This window comes from Poecile atricapillus, chromosome 13 (genome assembly GCF_030490865.1).
Source record: "Poecile atricapillus isolate bPoeAtr1 chromosome 13, bPoeAtr1.hap1, whole genome shotgun sequence".
In the NCBI taxonomy this organism is placed as follows: Eukaryota; Metazoa; Chordata; class Aves; order Passeriformes; family Paridae; genus Poecile; species Poecile atricapillus.
Genome location: NC_081261.1, coordinates 15374257 through 15392316, shown reverse-complemented (window position 1 = coordinate 15392316; position 18060 = coordinate 15374257). Strand labels below are relative to the sequence as shown.

At 50.7% G+C, this 18060-nt stretch overlaps 1 protein-coding gene across 1 annotated transcript in view; it reads right to left on the bottom strand.

Moving 5' to 3' along the window:
• PSD2 (pleckstrin and Sec7 domain containing 2) overlaps window positions 1-18060 on the bottom strand; it is a 72543-nt gene that overhangs the window by 9651 nt on the left and 44832 nt on the right. Inside the window, exons 6-12 of the mRNA XM_058849032.1 lie at window positions 14988-15068; window positions 14413-14525; window positions 13710-13768; window positions 8809-8898; window positions 7160-7203; window positions 3859-4049; window positions 2655-2725 (exon numbers count right to left, since the gene is read on the bottom strand). Coding sequence (XP_058705015.1) covers window positions 2655-2725; window positions 3859-4049; window positions 7160-7203; window positions 8809-8898; window positions 13710-13768; window positions 14413-14525; window positions 14988-15068 — 649 coding nt within the window. The remainder of the gene's footprint in view (window positions 1-2654; window positions 2726-3858; window positions 4050-7159; window positions 7204-8808; window positions 8899-13709; window positions 13769-14412; window positions 14526-14987; window positions 15069-18060) is intronic.

Below are 18060 nucleotides of genomic sequence, written 5' to 3'. Positions count from 1 at the left end.
GGACTGTAATAAAGTCTGGCAGCAGCTCACGAGTAAGAAACCCCTCTTTCCCCAAATCCTTTGCCCAAACATTCCTTTGGTTTATTTTTGTTGTTGTTCCAAATGCTACTTCCTTGGGGCATCCTTGGCAATTCTGGTCCCTCTGCTAATTACACATCAGTCATGGCTCTTATTTATCAGACACTTTCATAACACAGCCAGATCTTGGGTATTTTGTTCCTTCAGTCCCTGCTCGTAAAAGAAAACCTTCAGTCTCTGAACCATTTGATCCTGAAGGTCACTGAGATAAGAGCATTGATCTCCTCACTGCCAGTCAGCCTCATCCTTGCTCTCTTTTTAAATGCTGAACACCTCAGACAAACATAAGGAACTTTGTTAATGAGTGGTTACTGCTGCAAGCCTTGTACAGCCAAGAATCCCCAAGCCCTCTGTCCCAGCAGCAGCAATGACACTCAGTGTTGGCATCACGGCTTCTTCTGCTGCCAGGGAAGAAAATTCCATCCTGCAAGTGCATTTTGTTCTCAATATGTACCCTCTCATCACACTCATCCCAAGAGCAATCCTTGGTGGAAAATTCATTTAGATCTAAATGGTTCTGTGAACCATAGTTGAAATGTCTTTTTTTCTGTCCTCCCCACACAGAAAGTGTCATACAATTCAATGCTGATGGTAACTCTGTACAAGTTAAATCCTCATGCATAACCCATGGGTCAGCCTGAGGACCGTGGCAGGCTCCACATGAAGATGTGTGATGAGACAGGGACTGAAGGGTGAGAAGAGTGCTGCTGGCTTGAAGAACACCACACTTCAAGGGCTGGAGGAGGTCTGGTCTCCCCTGTGTGCTGCAGGCTCCCTAAGCTGCAGGAGAGTGGCACAGCTGTAAAAACACCACTGGGCTGAGAGCAACCCACGCTGGGAGTGAGGATGCCCTGCTGCCAGATTTCTGCTGGCTTTTGACGCGTGCCATAGGAGCTGGCGAAACACGGGAGTCATTGGGGTGTGCTACGAGCTCTGAGTCATAACTCCCTGCTGCCCCGAGGATCTTTCTGCCTCTCTTATATAATCCAATGTTTGTTTACTCTCATTGCTGTGGAGATAATGCTGCAATAGGCAGGAGCATCTGGGGAGTGCTGCTCCAGCAAGGTGAGTTCAATGGGTTACTGCACAGCGTGTGTTGCTCAGGTAGTTCACACCTAGTTCAGTGGGTTAGGTTGGTGATGAACAGACATTTGGCATCCTGGGCTGGCTCACACTGACATTCAAGTGAGCCCCTAGCCATTCTCCTCGGATTTTCCCTCAGAAAAGGCTTTCCAGTGAATCCTCCAAGCATCCAAGTGGCAGAGAGCTGAATGCTAGAGCATGCAGGGAAGTTATTCCATGGTGACTTTGTGTCCCATGAGGACCTGGGAATTACACTTGTGTTCTCTGGAGGTGGAAACGCAATGAACAGAGGTGAAGGGAGGCACAAAGTGTCACCTGACAGCCCATGGAAGGACACAGGTCATCCAGGGCCTGGAGAATATAGATTTTCATCACAGAACCATGGAATCACAGAATCCTCTGAGCTGGAAGGGACACACAAAGGCCATCAACTCCAACTATTGTCCCTGCACAGGACACCTGAACAATCCCTGAGAGCCTTATTCTGATGTCCCCAGGGCACAGATGTCCCTCCTGGCTGCCAGGGCACAGCTGACTCATTCAACTGGCCACTGACCAGGACTCCCAGGTCCCCTTCCACAGCTGCTCTCCAGCCTCTCTTTCCCCAGTCTGTGCATCCAGGATTGCCCTGTCCCAGGTGAAGAATCCAGCACTGTCTTTGTTAAACTTCACACAGCTGATGATTGCCCAGGCCTCTCATTTGTCAGGGTCTCTCTGCAGGGCCTCTGCCCTTGAGGGAGTCAACAGCTCCTCTCAGTTTAGTATTGTCTGTAAGCTTACTCTGTTCTCTTGAGTCCCGTGTCCAAGTCATTCATGAAGATGTTGAAGAGCACAGGGTGGAGGATGGAGCCCTGTGGAACCCCACCAGTGACAGGTCACCAGTCTGATGCCACCCCAGTCGCTGTCACCCTTTGTGCCCACCCTGTGAGCCCTTGGCTCTCCCACCACATGATGTGTCTATCCAGTGTGTGCAGGACATTCTGTCCAGAAGGATCTTGTGAGAGACAGTATCAAAAGTTTGAGTGAAACCCAAAAAGATTACATCAGCTGGCTTCCTATAGCAGAGTCAGCAAAGCTGTGCAAAATGAGATCTGTGCCAGCAAATAAAACAGTAGGCAGAATAAGACTGGTCAGATCCTCCACCTCTTCACCTTCCTTTTTCTTTTCTCACCAAGATCCTATTTCACCTATTCCATATCATCTGTTCATTCATCCTCCCCAATAGCTCCTACTTGCTGGGATCCTTCTGCAGAAACCTGTCTTTCCTCTTTCATCCTTCTTCCTTCAGGGTTCCCTTTGAGGCTGTGAATAGTGTCCCTGGCATGAACACCACCACCAAAGATGAGAGCATCCTCCAGCTCTGGTCTCTGGAGGAGCTCTGTGGATGTCCATGCATGAGTTAGGACATGGATTCACCTCTGCTCAGGTGTGTGACTGTGTGACTGCTCTGGGGACAGCAGGAGACAGCAAAGGGGAGAGTCCCCCATGGTTACCTTTTGTAAATAAAGGACGGTCCCTTTAAGCACAGCATAAAACTTCTTCCAACCTCTTCTTCCTCTGGGAGCTAAAAATGGAAGAATATTTAATTGTACATGTCTGCCTGTGCTGCTTGACCTCCCAGGCACACCCAACCCTTCTCCTGACCCACCGCAGGCACTCGCTGATGCCCAGAGCCCCCACACCTCCAGGCCATTGCTCACGAGTGGTTGGTGAGCAGGGACAGGTGTTTGAGGGACAGTGGCTGGGCTCTGCAGCCTCCCAGCAGGAACACAAGCAGGTCAGAGCCAGACATGAGCCAGCACAGGGGTACCAATGGACACCTGCAGGAAGTCTCTGCTCCTCCAAACCCAGGTTCGTGTTCCTTGGACCTAATGCTCGGAGAGCAGGGACATTCCTTGAGCTCCTCTGCTTGGAACTGAGCAGCTGGACAAGGCAGCTCCCGTTCCCCTGAGGAGGGAGCATTACCATCTCGATGGGCTTGGGGACAGAGAGCTTGGCAGAAGCTGGAGAGGGGTGGGAGGTGAGGGGAGCCATCCACATCACCACCAGACAGCTGATCCTCCAAGCACGGGCTGTTAAGAAAGTGCTGGAAGCAAGGGAGGCCTTTTGTGGTAATTTCTACTCAAGACTTTTTAATCAGCTGACTTTTTTAATCATATGACTGGGCCAATCATATCAATTAGCAAAAGGATCTAGACAAGGTTTAATTAATCTCTGCTCATGAACAGTTCCCAAATACCTTTACCTTTCCTGTAATGCCATATGCTGGTAGCAGAGCTATGGGGTGTTCTGTTGCCAGCCAGCACATGACAGGATAGGGACAGGAGCAAAGCTTGGCAGGCCAGAGTGTCCCCAGAGTCAGGGCTGGAGTGGACAACTGCTGCAGAACCAGCCTTCCCCCACTGCTCAGAGACTGGGATTTGGGATTAGGCCCATGAACAGGATGGAAAACCGGGTCTGTCTGTGCTGGATTCCGTGGCAGTGAGAAGGGAAGACCGAGGCTTCCTGAAAACACTCCTATCTACAAATACCGCAAAACACCCTCCTTTTCCTCTGTCCTAGCACTTATGGGATCTCTCCTGTGTTGCCTGGGATGTGGTAAGGAAATGCCCTCATCTGGAGAGCCAGGGCAAGGCTCTGGGACTGCCTGGGACAGCTCTCCTGTCCCTGTCCCTGTCCCTGTCCCTGATCACGTACTTCTCTTCCCATCCATGTCTGCGTGGGTTTTGCGGGTGAGGACTCCGTGCTTGTAGGTGACTGCGTTCAGCGCTTGGGGGATGTCCAGGAAGGGGTTGCTGCTGTCAACAATCCTCGTCACTTTCTTGGCACTGGCTCCGAATTTGTCATCTACCAGCTCCGAGAGTGATTTCCTTAACTCGTCCTCGTCACTTGGAAAGAAAATCAGAGGAGAGAATCAGTGGAGGAGATGTGGGTCTGGTCACAGTGCAAAGCAGCCCTATCTGCTTTAGGGTTTTTATTACAGGACTGGCCAGGGAAAGAAAAAGGCAGGAGATGTCAGGACCATAAGAAAGAGAGTGCCAGTAGTGGTGCTCTGAGCTGGGAGGAGTGTGCGTGGCAGGTGACTGTCCCAGTGGTCCCACTGTGAGGTCACTCAAAACAGGTGAGGGAGTGCTTGTCTGAACACCAGGAAACTGCAGATGTCCCACACTGAGGACTACAAATATGCCACAGGAAACGTCTCCAATTCTGTGCCCTAAAACCAGAGCTTAAGGAGGATTTTTGCTGAAGACCAAGGTATTACCAGGCATTTCTCAGCTGCTGAGAGGCAATGCCTGGGACCTCCTTGACTGTGAAGTACCTTTAGGAATGTCCTCTCCATCTCTGAGGAACAGATCTGCATACATTTGGGAGATGAACCTACTCTGGGACAAAGGAAATAGAACTTGTATGGGAAGTGATAGCTCCCAGTGTCCCTAGGACATGAAGGAGAAAGAGCAAACAGGGATTTTCTGCCCTGTCTGATACATGTCAATGTCTAAATGGGATGAGTGGTCACCTCAGGTTGCAGACTGGGACCAAACCTCAGCTGAGGATTGACCCTCAATGAATCCACTGGCTGGGAAGTGAGCAGTGAAACACAATTCCTCACCTGCATCAAGCAGATGGCCAAAGCATCAGACACCTCTTGGAAGAGAAGGATGATTTCTTAGCCCTCAGCACCCAGAGGAGTCCTGGGGCTGAGGCAGAGCCCAGGTATGGTTCCTGGGAGGGGAGTCAGTGGGGCTCAGGTGTTTGGGCTGCTGCCCTCTGAGCTCCTTGCTGTTGGTCACACACCTGTGTGCCTGGTGGGATCTGTGGGCACCTCCTTCCCTGGGATGGGCAAGGACTCAGGGCAGAGGCAAACAGAGAGAAGAGACTCCTGGCTGTGCCAGGACCCAATGCCAGGTCTCTGACAGAAAACCAGGAACCCTGTGCCAGGGAGTCTCTGCCCCAGGTCCCCCATGCCAGGGGGCCAGCCCTGCAGAGGAGCTGAGGGCTCTGGGCCCGCAGCCCAGCAGGACACCCTGCAGCAAGGCAGGGGCCAGGGATGAGGGAAAGGATGCAGGGATAGAGTGGGCTGGCTGGAGAAAGGCAGGAGGGAGCTGGACCCCGGCAGGGTGACATCCCTGGGACGTGCCTGAGCAGGGAGCTGTTGTGTAAGCATCCCGAGGCATCCCAAGGCATCCCGGGGCATTCCAGGGCATCCCGGGGCATCCTGAGGTATTCCGGGGCATTCCAAGGCATCCCGAGGCATCCCGAGGTATCCCGGAGCATCCCGAGGTATCCCGGGGCATTCCAAGGCATCCCGAGGCATTCTGGGGCATCCCGAGGCATTCCAGGGCATCTCGAGGCATCCAGGGGTATCCCGAGGTATCCCGGGGTATCCCGGGGTATCCCAAGGCATCCCAGGGTATCCCGGGGTATCCCGAGGTATCCCGAGGTATACCGGGGCATCCCGGGGCATCCCGGAGCATCCCGAGGTATACCGGGGTATCCCGAGGCATCCCGGGGTATCCCGAGGTATCCCAGAGTATCCCAAGGTATCCCGAGGTATCCCGGGGTATCCCGGGGTATCCCTGCCCATCAAGCAGCCCGCAGCTCCCTCTCGCGACCGGCCCCGCCGCTCCTTCCAGGGACTCACGGAGGGAGCACCGAAGCCTCTCCTGATGCTGGTTTTGTTTTGGTCAGGGAAATATGAAGAAGAGAGCAGGTGATGGGGCTGATGGCACAGGAGGCCCTGCTCTGTCCAGAGACGAGGGAGGTCAGGTTGAGGAGAGAGGGGAGGAGGAGAGGAACGTCCCCTATGCCAGCTCAAGACCTCAGGGCTGTCACGGGATGAGAGCCATTGGGGTTGGGGAGCTCACCGATGATCCCAGCCTGTGCTCTGAGTGCTGGAGCAGGGGCAGAAGGACTGAGGAAGGTGCTGTGTGAACCTGTGAGGGAGCCCACCCTGCTTTCCAGGCTTGGCTCGGGGTAATACATGAGGATTTAATGGAACTTGCGGATGACACCAAAAAGAGGAGTACGAGGCCACGGCTGAGAGGGCCAGGATGAGCAGGAGCAGCCAGGGTGTTCTGGCAGAGGGCAGGAGCATCCTGGGCTGTGTTACAGCGGCACGGTGAGGAGGCGGAGAGAAGCGATCGCCTGCCCTGCACTGCCTGCACCGTATCGTGACACACACACAGCCCCCACAGCAAGGGTGAGACACCTGAGCCGGGAAAAGAAACCTGGGAGCACCTGCGGTGTAAAAACAGCCGAGAGAATTGGACTTGTTCAAGCTACAGAAGAGATGGCTTTGGGAGAGCTGATGGCAGCTTTGTGTGAAAGCGTTATTGAGAGAACAAAGCTGGGCTCTTCACTGTGGTGAGTGGCACAAGGACAAGAGATAGTGGGCAGAAGTCAAAACAACGGAGACAAGAGAAAATGGCACTCTCATAATAATAATAATAATAATAATAATAAAGTATTGGTTTGTGGATCCAGAGGGGTTGTGGGTTCCCCGTCCTTGGAGGAGTTTCAGGATCAAATTGAACAAAGCCCAGAGCATCCTGGTCTGAATTCAGTGTTGACCATACTTTGAGGAGGAAGCTGAACTAGAGATATCACAAGGTCTCTTCCTTCTTAAGTGATTCTCTGATACTATTTCCAGAAAAAAAATAATGTGGGAGAGATGGAAAATCTCAATGACCAAAATAACCCCAGATCTTTGCTTGTGCAAAGACTTCTGAAGCACCTGGAGAGGAACCAGCATTTTACAAGTGTAATAGTAAACAAAGAGGGCATTCCCTTCCTTTAGGTCACGGATCCACAGACTGTCACCAACCTTCCTAAGTGCCTTTGTGTCTAAAGCCATAAATAAACCCCATTTGTCTGTCTGCAGAGGGATTTCAGCACTTAAGGGCTTGGCAGGAAATATTCTGGGATTGAAAACATGACTTAGGACCTGCCAGCTCCTTGGAAAGACACACTACCCCTGTAATGCTTAGCATATACTTACATGGCCCACTCCAGCTTCTCATTCTTGATGGAGTTATACAGTGTCTGAAAAAAGAACATGGAATTAGCTGTGTCTCTCACGGAAGTTGTGCCTGCTTGTGGAGACATCTCCTCCTCCACACCCTGTCTGTGCTCTTGGGGATACTTTCCCTGCTGAACTGTCCTGGAGAAGCATTTCCCAGTCAGCAGGATGGCTGCTGTGCTGCTGGACCTCTTCTTTCTGTGTGCCACGCTGGCACGACAGCAGCAGAGGGCTCTGGCAGCCAGCCCTGCTCAGGAGCCTGAATATGACATTTTTCTCTCATTCTGGGTGCTGTACCTAACTCTTAGTGAATCCTGGCCTACACACACTGGTAGAAGACTCTGGGATATGCCATGACACCTTAAATGCCTTAACTAGCTGAAATGACAAGGGGGGCTTGAACTGAGTAGCAGGGGAGGGATGAACGACCTTGGCATGAGCTTTTCCAGCTCCTTCTGTGCAAAATTCCAGTGGCTCCCCTGGAAGCCTGGACTAGAAAAGAAGCAGGAGTGGGCTAGCAGAGCAGAATGTGGAGGTGGCCCTGACCACACCGAGGGGTGGGATAGGGTGAGGTCTGCTGGGAGATCACACGATGTGACACCCCTGATGGGGCACCTCTCCTTCCAACCTCCTTCCACACAGTGAAATTCAGGCCAGGCTGCTGGACCTGCAGCAGTGGTGCTGCTAAACCACGTGGCAGGAGAAAATATTCCCTTTGGGACGTTTAACCATAGCCCATGGTACTGCACTGGTTGGAACATTGCATTTCATCATGTGGTAGTGGAGGCAGAGAAAAGTTTCAGTGCTGGAGGGTCGTGTTTTGGGGTGGGGAGTAGATTTTTTTGGGCATTATCTGAGCTGCTGGAGGAAAAGGGCACCTGGTATGCTCCGAGGGCAGATATGCCACAAATCTGGATAAAACACCACCAGGGAACAGACCTATTTTGGCTCACTGCAGGTGGATGTTATCTGTTTTGTGATTTTATTTTTAGGAACTGGATTTTTTGAGTAGGTTTTTAAATATTGGGGTTTTTTTGATGGTGAAATTAGTGTTTAGGAGAATTTGGATGATTTTTTAAAAATATTTTTATTGTATTTTTTATATAATGTATATATTATACATACATATACATACATATACACAATATATACATTGTATATATACTATATATATTAATACAATGTATACATTATCTTTATATTAGTGTATTGTAGATATTTTTGAGTTTTATTTTTTTTAGTGGTTTTAATTAGTTTATGGTAGACAGTGGGACTGTGTTTTTTATTTTTGGGGTAGTTGGTTTTAGGTGTATTTTATGTTCTTTTAGGTGAAGGTAAATTGAGGTTCATATTTTGTTGTTAAAGGAATAGAGAAAAATGTATTGATAATGTTAATAGCAGTGTATTATTTTGTTGTTCTGGATTTTAGTTTATATTGGAGTTTTAATACCTTTGCTATAGCAGTGTTTTATGGTGGAGTTATTTTATTTAAGGTATGATTCATGGGGGTTACAATTCTCCTAAAACAACAGAAAAATGCTGATTGAAGGGCTCAGAGTGTCCCAGCAGGACTGGGTGGCACTGCAGTAAAACTGCCAATATCCCACTGTCTTTTTATATCCCATTACCTTCAGCAGATCCTTCGCAAAGTCCTTCCCATCGTTCAGCCCGTCCAGGTTTGCTATGAACTGTTGGCACGACATCTTTTTGCCAATGTTCTGCAAGGCAAAGAAGCAGCTCATTAAACTTGTGGAGAGTTTTGACTTTAGTCAGTGTCTTTCAAAGAACAATTTTATATGTAGAGCTGAAGCCTGGGCTTGTCCCAAGAGCTCAAAGGGCTTCTGATCTGATTTGCTGTTGGGCTCTGTGCTTTATTTACTCGTGCCAGCATCCAAATGTTTCAAAGGACCTCTTTTTTAATTGTGGAAATAAGACACCTGAAAATTGCCTCTCCAGCTCTTGCTGGAGTGGTGCTGGGTACAGGCTCTGCATCTCAAAACTCAAGACAAGCACTCCTCCTGGTGAAATGACAATGTTTGGATGGGGCTCCAAGCCTGCTGTGAGTGAAATTGTGTGAGCTTGCAGTGCCAGCACCTGGAACAGCCAGCACTGGCCAGGGGAATGCTGGTCCTTGATGGAAGCTGTTATTTTTGATGGCCATTACAAAAAGAAATGGTCCAGCTCCTGGTACTGTGGAGGGGGCAACACACGTACACTGGCAGAATCTGGCAGCCAGGAACACTCTCAGCACCAGCTAATGCCAACAATATTTGGTACTGATGCTTCCAGGCCACCTGGCATCCCTGATATCATGGTTTCATCATCTGTGGCATCATCAGTCTTCCCAAACCCTTTACCCTTCACTCCCTCAGCCTGCAAAGGTGGAGGCAGGCAGCCTCTTCCCAAGCCTCCCCTGCAATCCTACCTCTCCAAAGGGATGGAGCAGAAGTGTGGAGGAGTCAGTGGCAATTAGAGGGTTCAGAAAAAGGAGTTTGATGTCACAAAGGAAAGATGGGTGTCTCCAGTGCCAGGTTATATGGTATCCCTCACCCTCAGTGTGTGGGGCAGACCCCGGTGGGGTGGCTTGGAGGGGGCAGTGGAGCCAGTGAGGACAGCAGGAGCTGCCCCCAGTGCTCCTGAGGATCCAACAACATCCTGACACTGCTGGGCTTCACCTCAAGGTAAGGGCAGGGTGACCATCCAGGAGGATGTGGAACGATGGCCCAGAAGAGCAGAGGGCTCAGTGAGGAAGAGGAAGGGCCTCAGTGGGTCTGGCAGGGGATGAAGCTGCAGCAGATGATAGAGGAGATGCCCTGCAGGGTGAGATGTGTCCTCTGTGCAAGGAAATCACCTCCTGAAAGAGATGACAGCAGAAACCCTCGCCTACAAATGTGCACTGCAGATGACCTGGGGGCTTCTCCCCAGATGAAAGCATCAGGAAGAAGCGAGAGCTTGGGATTAGCTCCCCATGTTCCCCCCTGCACCCCCTGCCTTCTGTGTGTGCAAACACTCTCGGGCTGTGCAGGGAGCCCAGCTCTGCCTTTGAGCAGCTCTGGCTGATACTCTTAATTATGCCTCCTGCTGGTGTCAGCTCCAGATGAGCTGGCTCCCTTGAGAGATCAAGAAAAAGAGGAGTAAAGCACTGTTACAAATCTGCAGTGCCTGGGGATGTGGTGTGGCACAACACAGCCCAGCTCTGGTGGCTTTTTCACAGGGAGCCCCATTAGCCAGAGCTGCCAGCCAGTGTTCAGGGGGTACAGAAGGGTTCAGGAAACGAGCAGACATCCAGGGATTTCAGCAGAGAGGAGAGATTTCAGCAGAGAGGAGAGATTTCTGTGCTTGCTGGGCAGCCAGTTTTGGACAGCAAAGATAAAGGGAAAATCCAGCAGCACAACAGAGGAAGGAGGACAAGGAGGCTGCAGAAGGGAGTTTGGAGGTGAGGCAGGTGCTGCCTGAGAGCTGGAGGCACGGGATTGCTTTGCAGGAGAAGGTGCCCATTCCCAGCCCTGGCCTGAGGCAGGGAAGCAGAGCTCACAGCACTGGCCTCTGTGCCCAAAGAGTGATTCAGCACTGAATGCAGAGGCCAAGGCATTTCTGGAAGTCGGTGAGATAACACAAATCGCCAGTCTCACAGGCCCTTTGTGGGGTTTGTCATGTACTGTCTGGGATTCACTCATCCCAAGGGATGCCTTCCTTTTCGTTGTGTGATCTCTTTCTCTGGTGCAAGAGACCTCTGAGCTCACCCTGGGGCAGCAGCCACACCGTGGAAAAGCAAATAATTGCTGATTAATTGATCTGGTCTGGATGAGTTCTAGGTTGCAGGAATAAAATCACGCCCCTGCAAGGAACCAGCCTGTAAATTCGGGGTACCAGTGAGCCCTGGGCCACACAAACCTGCTGTGGGCAGACTGGTGGCACTCTGCAGGTGATGCCAGGGGCTGCTCACACCTCCTCAGCCCTCCCAGTGCTGCTCACACAGCACTGCTGCTGACACTGAGCCCGGAGTCTGGCTCAAGGACTCTACCACAGGGGTTGGAAGATTAACAGCGATGGACAAATGGAGTTAGGGCCTGCCCAGGATCCCATTGGTGCTCTGCTTGTTGAACAAATCCCATCATTACTCCAGCAGGTGGCCTTTCCTAAAGGACCAAAAGGCACCCATGAGTGCTGGTGATGCAAAGGTGTTGATCCCGTGACAGTGGGAAAGGACACATCCCTAAGCTTTGTCTCCTGGGGCAGAGATGGGGCAGGGCAGTGCTTCCTTTGCCATAAAATCTCCTGGAGCTCAAACAGCACCAGCAGAGCAAGGCAGAAAGTTGCAGCAACTTGGATTATCCTATGTGCATAGTCTTGATGCCTTAGGATTCAGCTTTTATATTTCTCAGATCCTGTCCTGCTTTAGTGTATAACTCTAAAACTCCATAGGCTGTCAGCTGCTGTTCTCACGTGTTACTGAGACAAAACAATTCCTCTCTGGGCCTGAAACTCAAGGACACCTCACTGCCTCAGGCCCTGAGAGATGTAAACAGTGAATTGGGGAGGTGAAACTTGGAGTAAATGACTTCATTACCTGGAAGCTGTAACTGGAGGATTAACCCCTGATATGTAAATGGACCAAACTTTTAATTCTGTGAAAAACTGGAGACCATCATCCATCTTGGGTGTATCCCCCCTGAGGCTTCTGACTGCCCAAGGTGCATCTATTGAAGGCCTTCAATAAATACCTGCTTTTATTATTTTAAGTTGATCTAAACCCTGTTCTAGGTAGGCACTCCAAGGCATCAGTCTTGGAATGCTTGTTATACTTGGAATGCTTGTTGGTGACCCTCTGTCTTTTAAAACCAACTCCAGGTGCTTCCATGAATAGGGAATGTCTCACTTTAAAGTTTTCTGGGTGGTTTGGAAATGTGGTCTGAGTGCACCTGAGTAGAAAATCAAAAGTGCTACAGCCAGGTGCAAATCTCCTGTTCTAAACCTCGGTGTCTTTGCTGGAATGATGGACTGGAGCATGGCAGAGGCAGTGCTGTGAGGAGCTGCCCCTTTACAGACACACATCCACCCCTCTGTCCTCAGCAAGGGCATTTCCCATCCAGCAATGCACAGTGAAACATTGCAACACACACACGACATTAAAAAGGAAAATAAAATCAAAAGTGACATGGAATATCATGGCAGCATCTCTGACAGGGAGGGGTGGGAGATCAAGTCACACAATCCCAGGTACACCACAGTTCATGGAGGTTTCTTTACACCAGGAGCATTTCATGTGATGATATCAGCTGCTAATGGCTTGCTAAGTAGGGAAGAACACTGCACAATCACTTAGGATTCCAGACAAACAAAATTCCTTACTGTTTTTAACACAAAAAAAGTAAAATGCCAGTGCTTTAAAGCAAAACACTAGAAGGACTGCACTTACCACCTGGTAAAGGGTTAAAGAGCAGAAAGAGAGGTTCCAGGAGCAGAAGGAAATTTAAAAAAAAATAAAAATAAAAATAAAAAAAGAGGAAAAGGAGAAAAAGAAATTAATGTTACACATGCAGAAAAATAAAGAGAAGATTTTTTCAAAGAAAAGCTCAGGCATTTGCATACCTGGTCAAAAGAAAGCTATTTTTTCTCTGCCTAGATATCATGAGAACATTTCCTCTTACCAGGCCTCTGAGCCAGCTTGTCAATGAAGAATAGAAATGGCAGGATTTTTGAGGTTTAGGTTGGGTGTTTTTGTCTCTTCAATTATGTCTATCTTCCCAGAGGCATATTTTGGATTTTTTTTTTTTTTTTTTTTACTTAAAAAAACTAGACAAAATAAGATTATTTTGGATCGAAGTCACATAGTTTGCCTTTTGCCACAATGCTGCTTTTGCTGGTGCAGGAAATGATTTGATGGAAACAATTCCTTGGCTCCAACCATTTTGGCTGGATGATGAATGCTCTGTGAGACTGATCCCACCTCTATCCCACTGTGTGCAGACAGGTTACTGGGAGCCTTTAAAAGGTGGTGAGAGATTTTCTCACAGCTTCTGCTGTTTTCCAGCCACTCTTTTGGGCACTGAGCTCTGCTCACTCTGCTCTTCATCCCGAGGCCTCTCTGCTATGAAACTCTGCCTGTTACATCTTGGGGAAAAGGGACAGCTGGAGCTCACTTCATGTTTTGGGAAGGAAAGATCGAACCTAGACCTGTGTAAACCCACTGGCCCCCTTGCAGCAGTTTTTGGGGAGAGGTGTCTGCACCCCAAGAGGGAGCAGCCCTTCCCTGGCAGGGAAGACCTCACTGGGAGCTCCTGGGGCAGGGCTGAGCAGAGGAAGCAGCACTGCCTGTCCCTGCACAGGGAAACTGATGTCAGCAGGACATGCACCTTAGAGTGTGCAGTGACACTCTGCTGGGGACTGGCAGCCAAAATTCCACCTGGAGCAGGTCAGAGAACTCTCTGCCAACCCACCTCAGCTGTCCAGCAACACACTCAGCATCAGGGAGCAGCTCTGCCCTGGGAAGGAGTAAAGGATGGATGCTCCTCCATGGGCTACTTACATGGCCATGGAGGTCTGTGTTCAGCAGCATCAGGGCACAGGTGAGTGTATGAATCCCATCTGAAACACACAACAGTCACACAGCTGGGGCTGACTGCTCCCCTTCTCATGCAGTTCTGCTGTTTGTTGTTCTTGGCAGCCCAGCTATTGCAAAACCAAGGCCAGTTGCTGTGTCTGGGGACCTTAAAGAATATCTGCTCCCTTCAGCTGTGTAAGATTTAACAAAAAACCAAAACAACACAAAAAACCCCCAAAGACATCCTCTTTTTCCCCAGACTTTACCTTTTCCTAAAACAACCACCATAAAATTGGCTTCACAGCAGTTTTCCTTTAAAAGACCAAACTTCCCACTTGTAAACCCAAAGCAGCTGCTTGTGAAAGTAATATTCCAGTCCCTGCCTCCTCCCTGGTGCTCTCTAGCCCTTTGGTGAGGTCCTTCAAGGACCAGTCCACGTGCCAGAATGTGTTTGCACCTCAGTGCTGTGAGCTGGCACATGGGGACTGGTCTGGCTCTGTTTGGGGGGATCTGTCAGCACCCAGCACCCCCAGGCCCTCCCAGGGCAGGGATAATGACCAGGGCAGGATCCCTGGGAAAGGGAGAAGCTGCAGCCCTGTCTGCCTGGCTGTGGGTGGCTGGTTTTGCAGTCCAGCTCTGTGCACAGGTGCCCTGTGGTGTGGAGGAGCCAGAGGAAAGGAAGCAGTACCTTCAGAGGTGCTCTCTTCAGGATTGCACTGGCAGTAGCGCCGGGAGAAATGGATCAGCACCCGCTCCCGTTCCTGCGTCTCTCCCATCAGCGGGAACGCCTTCAAGAACGTCCTGCACAGAGAAAGGGATGCTTAGAGATGTGCTGCTGGCTATGGTGGAGGATGGAAAAGGGTCATTTATCCTCCCTCCAGCCCCACACCCTGCAGAGGGGAAGGGATCCATGGAGCTGTGCAGGGAAATGTGCTGCCAGCTGGGATCTGATCCACCTCGGGTGTGATGGCACCAGGATGGGTGCCCCATCCCAAGGGAAAAAACTGCTCCCGCTTGCTCTGGTTCTGTATGGGATGGGGTTCCTGGGAGAGCTGCTCTCCACCCCAGAGAAACAGGCTCTGGGCCCTCCTATTGAAGCCCACTTTTGGAGGCAGTCCCTTGTGCCAAATGTGACACCAAAGATTGAATGACAGCCTGGATCTCCCCCCAGTCCCTGCTCCTGTCACATGGATGGCTCACACAGTGCTGGGAAGCCTGCAGAAAACCCCAAAATCCCACCACTCTCTCCATCCCAGAGCTCACCTGAGTGCTTTGTCAAGGGTCAGGCCAGTGAAGTCAAAGAAGCTGAGATACTCCTCTGCCACCAGCTTGCTAAATTCATTACTGTAATTAAAGAGGGAGTGGTCAGCCCCTTCATCAGGGAAGAAGACACTGCCCACAAGAGGAACAGCAGAATGTTGCCTGCTGGCCAGCCCAATCCCAGCAAGACACTGCAGTCACCATCTCAGACACAGGGACGCTTGCTCCTGGCCAGGAATGCTGCTGGAAGACCTCCCTGATGCACCCACAGCCAGTCCCAGATACCTGGGAATGAGACACCTGCCCTGCTCCACCTGTGTTGTGCTGCTGGCCAGGCAGAGCCTGCTCCCAGAGCAGCCAGGAGAGGCCATGGGGATATCCTGTGCTCCTCCAACACCTGATTCTCTCCCAGTGCTGGATGTGTCCCCTCCTCCCACTGAAATATTCCTGCTCCCATCCCAGCCCCTGAGCAGAGCCCCTTGCTCCTGTGGCAGGTGGGTGCTGCAGCAGGAGAGCTCAGTGAGCTCCAGGCAGGGGCTGCTGGCTCTGCCAAGGGAACTGGACAGTCACAAGACACCAGAAGGCAGCCAGACCCCTGCAAACAATAAACTCCTGTGTCTCCAGGGACTCAGGGACATGGATGGGACTCTTCTCCCTGAGCTCCAGAGCCAGTGAACACACCCAGGCCGTGGGATAACAACAGCGGCCAGGACAAGGCCGTATCCCACCCTAAGATGGGCTTTTGTGTTTGCTCTGGTTTCCTCACTCAGGAATTATCCTCCTGTCTCTGTGCCAGTGCCAGCCCTTCCTGCAGGAATGGGTGACACTTCCACCATGACGACAGAGGACAGAGACATTCCTGCAAGGAGAGCCAGGCATTTCCCATGGGGACATTCCTGCCATGCCCTGCCTGGTGGGCCTGCACGGTATTTCCTGTGGGGACGTGCTTGGCATCCTCTGGCTGCTGCCCTTTCAGCCTCTACAGACCTCCTCTCACCTTACACCCCAGTTTGATGCTCCCTCCCTCTGCCTGCTTTGGGAGGGTTCAAGCACCAAGAGTTCTGGCAGAGCTGCTGGGTCACAAGCCACCCCAGGGGGGCACAGGAGCCACGGCCTTTCCTCCCAGTCCATTCCCGTGTGTCTGGACATGGAAAGATTTGTGGTGATTTACAGCCTGAATCCCACTGCCCTGCAGGGCTGGGCTCCTTTTTGCACCCCCTGGGTCACTTCAGAGCCATAAGAAGCTTGTGAGTCAAAGCTCATCTCTGGGGGACAAACCAGGCCTCGTGCCCACGTGGTGCTGCCCATGGCTGGGACCCTGACAGATCCCAGGGCACTGCCATGCTGGAACTGTCCTGGGCTGCTGCCACAGGCATTTGGTGAGCAAAGTTCTGGAAACCCTACAAGGAAGTGCCTGGCACTGCCACCTTCACAGCCTGGGACAGTTCAACCTCCACCCAGCACAAGATGTGACTGTGGGCACTGATGGAGCTGGCAGGGCCACAGAGCAATGCTGGAACAAGAGTCTTCCATGGAGATTTCAGCTGCCCAAACATTTACCCTTCAGTGGGACAATGGTAATTCCTGGGTTTTAGGTTAATTTCACAGAATTGAGGCAGATGGAAACAAACTGAGGGAAGATATCCAACCTCCATTTCCTTGTTTGTCGAGCCTTTTCTGCCTGTTTGACAATGATGAATACTTTTGGCTTTGGTTTACTTTCTGTGTTTTTTCTTTTAGAAGATTGCAAATTATCAGAAAGAAAAAAGAAGTAATAAAATGAGATTTCACTTTTTGTACAGCTCTCTTAAACAGAGCTGGCCTGAAAGCATCACTTAAACTGAGCCTGCTCCCAGCACTATAGGTTGGTCTTAGTCTTGCTCAATACAGACAATGTGACTTAATACCTATATTAATACCTATAAATAACTAACTTCACCCTATTTCCTTTTTCTGCTCTGCCAATCCACCTGTGTGATCCAAGAGTCTGCAGCTCTATTTAGGTCTCATGTCAGGAAATGGTTCAGATGTCAAAACCCAGCTGATCAAAACAAAACTTTTATTTCAAAGGCTGTGTGAATTCCCAGATGTGGGTCACCAAACAGCCTCCCAAGGTGGGAGGGTTGCAGGCGTGAGTGAGGACTGCAGGAAATAGCAAAGGGACAGACTCAGAAACCCAGTGCTTGAAACTTGCCCCCTCAGTGAGCTGTCATGGCAAATTTGAAAGAAAGGAGAAGGATGTTACACACCTGAGGCAAGAGCAACCAGCAATGCACCTGCTACAAGAACCTCAGCAAAGGAGGAGAATGAGGACGTTGCCAGGTGATGCCAAGAGCCTCTCTAGGAGACAATTCCTGGGCTCCTTCTGTCCCAGCACTAAGCTGGGAATCACACACAAGCCTTGGTGCTGAAAGTGTGGCTGTTTGCTGAGGGACAAGTGTGTTCTGCTGGTCTGGGCAGGGGGAAGACATTCCAAGGACAAAAAATAAAATAAAATAAATCCCAGCAACACAGGTTATATCTGATCTAGGCTAAGGATGATGGGGATTGGTGCCTTCACACCCACTGGCATCCTAAAATAATCTGTTACTGCTACACTTGTTACTGTTACTCTGTCTCTTAGAAATCTCTGTAACTCTCCCACTTTTGAATATTTTTTGATTTCCCTTCTGGCTCACCCAGGCAGATCTACCAGCTGAAGAGCCTGGACCTCCCTGTGTGCCCCTGGCTCTCCAGCAAACCCTTCCTGCCCTGGTACAGGGTTGGGAGGCTCTGCAGCAAGAACATTTTGGGGTGCAGACATGAAAAACCAGGGGAGTGGCAGGGAGCCCAGGGCAGCAGCAGAGCTGGCTCCCAAACCCTTCAGCCTGGGGGTTGCTTTAATCTTGCTGGGCTCTTCCCAAAGGCAGGAAGCTTTTGGTTCTGCTGGGCAGCAGCTTGTGACATTTACTGCCCAACACTCCAGGCAGCTTGTAGGATTCTTATTTTAAGGGCATTGAGCTTCCAGCTTCAACTGGAAGGATCAGCCCTGACTCCATGCAGCACACAGGCCTGGCCCCTCCTGCCTTTTCCTGCC